Genomic DNA, 7,408 nt, shown 5'->3' on the forward strand with positions numbered 1-7,408 from the left:
ACACTTAGAAATTATGAGCTACTTTTTAAAATAACGAAGTAGAGCATTTAGTAGATAATTTAGCAACACACATATTTTAATCTAAAATGGAGGAGGAAGGCTGGCTTGGAATTGGAATGATAGTTAGCCTTAAGTATGAAAATGGTCCTTGCTGGAGCAAGAGCGAGGATTTTGCAGTGAAAGTGCCCCTCATATAAGCCGAGGCAGGAGGTAGGGGTCTGAGGAGAGTGAGCCCCTCTGCTGAAGAAATTTAAACTGTACTGTCTTTATTACACACCATTGATGGCTCTCCGCCCGCCTTTTTTTATTGAGCTAGAATTGACCTATAACATTATATGAGTTTTAGGTTTACAAAATAGTAATTCCATATTTCAATATATTACCCAATGGTCTCTCTCTCTTATGTTCATGTTATGGAAATTACAAGAGAAGACCTCATCTCCGCCCTCAACATTCTCAGGAGAGACTTTCAGGCATGACACTTCTATGAAAGTTGCCCTTTGACAATGGACATAGACTATAAACATGCTGAGGAGGAGAGCCACCACATGGGGCTGAAAAGGTAGCTTTTCTCCACTTTAGAAGCCAAGCTCATGGATCCTGCCCTATGAGCCTGTGAGGGTATGGTAGGTGTTATGAATTCAATTGTGCCTCCCAAAAGAAGTATGTTGAAATCCTAACCCCCAGAACCTCATAAAGTAACCTTAATTGGGTATAGCGTCTTTAGAGAGGTAATCAGTTAAAAAGAGGTCACTAGGGTGGGTCCTAATCCAATATGACTGACGTCCTTATAAAAGGGGGAAATTTAGACACAAAGAGAGACATGCACAGAGGGAAGATAATGTGAAGAGACAGGGAGAGCACCATGTGAAGGCAGAGAATTGGAACGAAGATCAACAAGCCAAGGGTTGCCAAAGATTGCCAGCAACCACCAGAAGCTAGGAGAGAGGCATGCACAGATGCTCCCTCACAGCCCTCAAAAGGAGTGAACCCTGGGGGCACCTGGGTGGTTCAGTGGTTAAGCGACTGCCTTCGGCTCAGGTCATGATCCCGGAGTCCTGGGATCGAGTCCCGCATCGGGCTCCCTGCTTGGCGGGGAGTCTGCTTCTCCCTCTGACCTTCTCCCTTCTCATGCTCTCTCTCTCAAATAAATAAATAAAATCTTAAAAAAAAAAAAAAGGAGTCAACCCTGCCAATATCTTAATTTCAGGCTTCTAGCTTCCAGAACCGTGAGATAATAAATTGATGTTATTTTTAAGCTACCCACTTCGTGGTACTTTGTTACGGCTGCCTCAGAAAACTGATACAGGAGGTGTCTTTTGCTTGCTTGTATCTTTCCTCAAAAATGAACACGGTGTTTACTGAGGAGAACAATGAATGCTTTAAAGGCTGCCGAATCTCCAGAAAGTAAAGATGAAGGGATTGATGCAAGAGGCAAAATATCTGCAAAGTTGAGAAGGAGAAAATTTAAATGGGGGAAATAATGTAAGCAAATGCTTTAACTAGGACAATGAAGTTGCCAAAAAAACCTCCTATCCCCAAAATACAAACGCAACTGTATGGGCTGGAACTTTGAGGACCCTGGATGAAGAGCATACATGTTGAGATCGAGAAGCATGAGGACAACTTACTGACAAGTCTGTATAGGAAAAAGTATGGAAATTACAGCCAGTGGCTGCACGGGAGCCATTCTGTGGCTCAATGTGCAACACAGTGACCACCACAGTCCAAAAACAGAACTAGCGTTGACTAGATAATCAGTAAAATTTTTTTCCAGAAAAGAGTATCCTTAATTGCATCACAGACCCAAGCTCTAGATAAAACATTATGCCATATTTCCATCCTTTATCCTTCGAGAAGCAAACGGAAAGAAAACTACCTCCACAAAGTGAAATTGTCTTAATATGAAAGCCTGAGTTGAAATGAGGGTTCAGAGTCTGTGTCTCTTAGGAGAGGACAACAAAGAAAAGGAGGGCAGTGCTTTCAGGCATCAGGGACCCTATGTTCACTGAGAACTTGACGCTGAATCATTTAAGGACAAACAGGCCAGGTGTAGTGCTTGAAATGTTAGTAGACCAGCCATCTCATCATGACCTACAGGGAGGCAGCGTGGGAGCTTGCAGACAAACTGGAACACACACATGCTAGAAAGACCAGGAGCGAGAGGCTGACATGACATAACTGGGAAGGTGGTTAGCTGAGAGAGGAGAAGACACAGATGGTGCGTTTGGTTATCTGCACAGCCTGTTCTGCATGGTTTTGCAAGGACCAACTGTGGGTGAAGATGCAAGAGAGTAAGAGCTTAGCTCATTACGTGGAAGGACACTGTAATAGTTGGAAGTCTGCAATGACAGGACATCCTGCCTAGGGTGCCAGGCAGTGAGTGTCTCGTGATGACAGGTGCTCAAACAGACAGGTAATGATCTGGAAGTAATGCTTCAGAGGAGATTCATACAAGAAGCACTTGGATGGGACTTTAATAATGTCCTGTCAACCCCAGGTTTCTATTTCCAAAGGAATTCTGAAAACTAAAGTAGAGGATGTATTTAATTTTAATGTCTCCAGTTGGCAATTTTTCCCTAAAATTTTCTTGTTCTCCAATTTTATAAGTAATTGACATATCTTGGAATTGACTATAAAGATTTAATTCATTTTTCTGGTATCAGCTTTTGTGTCAAATAATCATAAATATGGACCAAGGAAAATCAGAACTCTTTCAGAATATCACACTCATAGCATAAGTGTAATGTTAATAAGATGGATAAAATGATTTTACTCATTAAAATATGTGCTACATTAAGCTGCAGCGGATTCTCAGATGTCTATTTTTTTAAATTATCGTGGAGATAAATGTGTCAATGATACCTGGTAAAACTGTACAAAGAAGAAAAAGATGCAAATAGAAAATCATTTTAAAAACATCACATGTGTAATGAAAGGTGTTTTTAAGCAAAAACCTGCAAATTTACTGAGTAATATTTTGTGAAAAGTACTATGCCAAGCACTAACAAAGGCAACACACGGATATGCAGTTTTATTTATTTAAAATACTATAGGGGCACCTGGGTGGCTCAGTCAGCTTAGCGTCTGACTCTTGATTTCGGCTCAGGTCATGATCTCAGGGTCGTGGAATCGAGCCCCACATCGAGCCCCGGGTTCAGCGCAGAGTCAGCTTGTCCCTCTCCCTCTGCTCCCCCACCCCGTCCCCGCTCCCATGCTCTCTCTCTGAAATAAATTTAAAAATCTTTAAAAAAACAAAATATTATAAAAATAGTTAGTTTTATGTTGAAATGCTTATCCTAACATATTCATTTTATAACATGAATCATTCCATCTGCCTATTCCTTTGTCCAAAGTTTATGCTTAAATGGGAAATATACGTCTTACCTAAGGCTCTACCAGTCAGAGCCATACCAAAGGTACAGAGAACTGTCAGTCCCTCCTCAGCCCTACCTCATTGTTCCTATACCACGCCACCTCCCAGAGGTAACGAATCTCCTTAGTTGGAGAGTGAATACTGCCTTTCCTGGGTTTGTTCTATAGGAAGCTCAATAAATAATTATTACAGGCAGTAGGTACACACATTCTGAAGAGAGAGGCTGGTGATCCTATGCCACACGGTTGGATCTGGGATACATGATGCTCTCTAGACAGGCTGAGGATGCGCCTCCAGCTGATAAATGTGGAAGCCATGCAAATGTACAAGAAATGACCTTGTGTCTGCTCCAAAGTAACAGTAACTACACAATGAAAATCCCTGCAGACACCACCTTAACCAAGTGATCAAGGTTAACATCAGCATGAACAAGACATATTGATATCATAAATCCTTTGCTATGATGCACTGAGAAAGACAACATAGTTTGCTCAAAAGGAATAACCTCACTCTCATCATGAAGAAACATCAAATGAACCCAAACTGAGGGACATTCTAAGAAGAGATGACGCCCCAAAGGGTCAAGGACATGAAAGCAAAAACAGGCTGAGGCACTGTCATAGACTGGTGGAGACAAGAGAGGCATGACAGCTAAATGTAAAGCGGGATCCTGGAACAGAAAAAGAGCCTTAAGTGGAAAAATGGCTGAAATCTGAGCAAGGTCTATAGTTTGGTGAGTATATTATACCAATGTTAATGCCCTGGTTCTGAACATTGTACAATAGTTATGTAAGATGTTAAACTTGGGAGAAACCAGCTAAGGGATTTACAGAAAGCCTACAGTTCCTGAAACTTTTCTGTAAGCTTCAAATTATTTCAAAATTAAAAGTTAAAGAAATAATGAAGGTAACTTAATTAGTTCACTGGAACCATCTGTGTCTGTACAAATAATTACTCAGTGAAAGGAAAGCCTACAGTTCCTGAAACTTTTCTGTGAGCTTCAAATTATTTCAAAATTAAAAGTTAAAGAAATAATGAAGGTAACTTAATTAGTTCACTGGAACCATCTGTGTGTATACAAATAATTACTCAGTGAAATAGAATACCCAAACGCTGCTGTGTTGATATCAAAGAAGAGACATTTGAACAAATACCTTCACTGTGTTAATTATAGTAAATTAGTTCTAATAAGCATAGATGTAGTAGTAATATTTAGACTGTGGTCCACAAAAAATCTTGCAGGCAAGTTCAGAATTATTTTACAGCAATGGATACCTCTGAAAGGCTTGAGGAAAGGAGAACATGACCTTGGGAAGTCATCTTCTCCCACTCTCTCTTATTGGCTTTGGATGCTTGTTTATCTAATGCTGACCACAGTTCCTTATCTTCATTGAAGAATAAGCATGGAAATGGGCCAACAGGGCAGAGTTTGATATGCAACAGGGATAAACTTGCTGATGAAACTTCTGTCCCGGGAGTTTAGAGAATGAAAGTGAATGTGGGTGTCATGCCTGTCTTGAGGGAACATCACAGATGTTCTGAATAACGTTAAAAGCTTACCTGAAATTAAATATCAATATTTTCCTAGAATGTTGATGCTACGTTGAGTTTTGTTTTTCCCTTCTCTTTGAATGTTTGGTTTATACAGCCTGATCCAAATACTAAGTTTGGTGACTGAATATTTGTGCTAAAACGTTCGAAAAATTAAAGTAGTACCCTACCCAAGAGTGGCAATGCCATCTAACCCTCAGAAAGCCCACATTGTTTAGCAGATAGTGTGGCTGACCCATCGGGATAGAAATCACTCTCTATTAAGAAGTTGTCTCTCCCACTCCCCTTCAATGGTTTGCCCATTTCCCACCCTTCCCCCTCTGGCAACCATGAGTTTGGTCTCACTATTTATGGATCTGTTTCTGCTTTTCATTTGTTTATTCATTTGTTTTCTTTTTTAGATTCCATACGTGAAAGTGAAATCATATGGCATTTGTCTTTTTCTGCCTGACTTCTTTCACTTAGCATAATACTCTCTAGGTCCACCCATATGGCAAATGGCGAGATCCCATTCTTTTCTACAGCTGAGTAGTATTCCTGTCCGGGGTGTGAGCGTGGGTATCGCATCTTGTTTATCCACTCATCTATCATGGGCACTGGGTTGCTTCCATACTAACTGTATCAAACTTAAACAACTTGTCCTTTGACTACTAAGAACACTGCACTTTAGAGGACAATTTTCTTTCTGTATTCACTGTTGTTCAGCTCTGGGTTAAAAGTCATAAAAGCCTGAACCACGTCCCTACAAAATACAGTATTCTGGGAAGCTTTGCTGGTTTTAGTTTTTTTAAAAAAAATCCCCAATATCTTGCTTTAAAAAAAAAAAAATCTTTTTCTCATATACCAGAAAATGCAGAAGAAAAAAAGAAATCAGGCTAATGAATCATCCTGGCTTACTGGATGCCAGTTGGTAGAATTTAAACTTAACACAGCAAAGCAAATTTCAGTTACCTTACGTCATAAATCAGTTAAAAGTTTTGTTATTTCCGAAAAATCAAAGAGCACATATCTGTACACGGTCTTAACTGCAAAGGAAAGCCAATGACGTGCTCAAGAGAGGCGATCTTAGTTTAGAAACGCTGCCTCGTTCTGGACGCTGTTCTTTCCGAGCAGACCCTTCCCCCGGAGTCCGGTATTTTCAAGCAAGCGCAACCGGCACCGCCCGCCGCGGGTTGGTCCCTGTTAAAGGGCGGCGGGTCGGTGCGGGCGAGGGCGCCGCGCGCGGTCGCTGTCGCCAATCGCAAGTGCCGAGCTGCCGGTTCCACTCAGAGCGACCCCTGTCACCCTTCCTCTACCTCCTTGCACGCCCCGCAGTGGGAAGAGCGAAGCTCTCAGTCCTGCGAACTTGACGCAGCCGCAGGCGCGCGAGAGGCGAGAGGCGCGCTGAAGTTTCTCCCGGGGCTCCAGGGCCGACCCCGAAACCCGCGGGACGGACCCCGGCGGCGCTGGGCAGTCGGCGGGCCGGGCCCCGTCACGTCCCCGTCCCGCACCAGGCGGCCCGGCCGCCACCCACCTACCTGCGCGTCCCGACGGCGCGGCCGCCAGCAGCAGCAGCGGCAGCGGCAGCAGCCGCAGGGCCCGGCGGCCGGGCGCCTGGGCCGCTCTGGCCGCCGCTCCCGCGGGGGGTCGCCGGGCCCACATGGGCTGCGGGGCTCGGGTCACATCTCGGAGGGCGTCCCGCCCCTTCGAGCCGCGCGCCCTCCCGCGGCGCCCCGGGCCCTCCGCTAGGGCGTCGCGCGGCGCTGTCCGCGGCCGGGAGCCCGGGGAGGCGGTACCCCGGCTGCGCCCCGCCCGCGTCCCGCCGCAGCCCAGCTGGATGCCGGCGCCGAGGGGAGGGACCCCGCCATTTCTGGTCCCCGGCCACGCAGTTCCGAGAGTCTGGGCGAGTTTCCACCGCCCCGACCTGTTGCGAGGTCACCGGTGCAGGTAAAAGCCTGCGCTCCGCGGAGGAGAGAGTGAGGTGAGCACACAGAAAAGTGGGTCTCGTATTCAGGCCTGAGAGTCGCTCCTCTAAACTTTGAAATGTCAGAGTTCAGTGCCGGAAGAATGAATCAAAGAATGAAATGGGTATTTATTTCTCAACATGCCGCCAGCCACTCTGCCATGCATTGCATTTGATTTCACGCAGTCCTCGCCACCTGCAGCCAGGTATTGTCCCATTGTTCAGAAAAGGGAAACTCAGAAAGTCAAGGTATCTGCTTGAATGAAGTCCCCCGAGCTCGTGAGCAGGGAGGGGCCTGCGGATTTCCACACGGGCCCGCTTCTAGGGCCCAGGCTCTTCGTAACGGGACGGCGGGGGTGGAAGTGAAGAACTGTGTTGAAATAATTAAAACAGCATAAAGAAAACCCGAGGGCCTGTCTCGGCCCTGGTCCTTGAGAGGGAGTTATGAAGGCTGGGCACCGCCTTAAAATAGAGAAATAAACGATTCACCTCTGGTATGTTCCCTCTTTCCCTCACAGAAAACCTAAGTGTACAAAATT

At 44.9% G+C, this 7,408-nt stretch overlaps 1 protein-coding gene across 3 annotated transcripts in view; it reads right to left on the reverse strand.

Annotated features, from left to right (window-relative positions):
• The window catches only part of IL20RA (interleukin 20 receptor subunit alpha), a 32,331-nt gene extending 25,657 nt beyond the window's left edge, over positions 1-6,674 (reverse strand). The window contains exon 1 of one of the 3 annotated variants that reach the window (XM_064598144.1): positions 6,445-6,674. In XM_064598144.1, coding sequence (XP_064454214.1) covers positions 6,445-6,568 — 124 coding nt within the window. In that variant the 5' untranslated portion in view covers positions 6,569-6,674. The remainder of the gene's footprint in view (positions 1-6,444) is intronic. The other 2 variants (XM_045866105.3, XM_064598145.1) reach the window with 2 other exon arrangements.
• Between the last annotated feature and the right edge of the window lie 734 nt (positions 6,675-7,408).

This window comes from Mirounga angustirostris, unplaced genomic scaffold (genome assembly GCF_029215605.1).
Source record: "Mirounga angustirostris isolate CCGP_5_RB_7025 unplaced genomic scaffold, mMirAng1.0.hap1 SCAF_8, whole genome shotgun sequence".
Lineage (NCBI taxonomy): Eukaryota > Metazoa > Chordata > Mammalia > Carnivora > Phocidae > Mirounga > Mirounga angustirostris.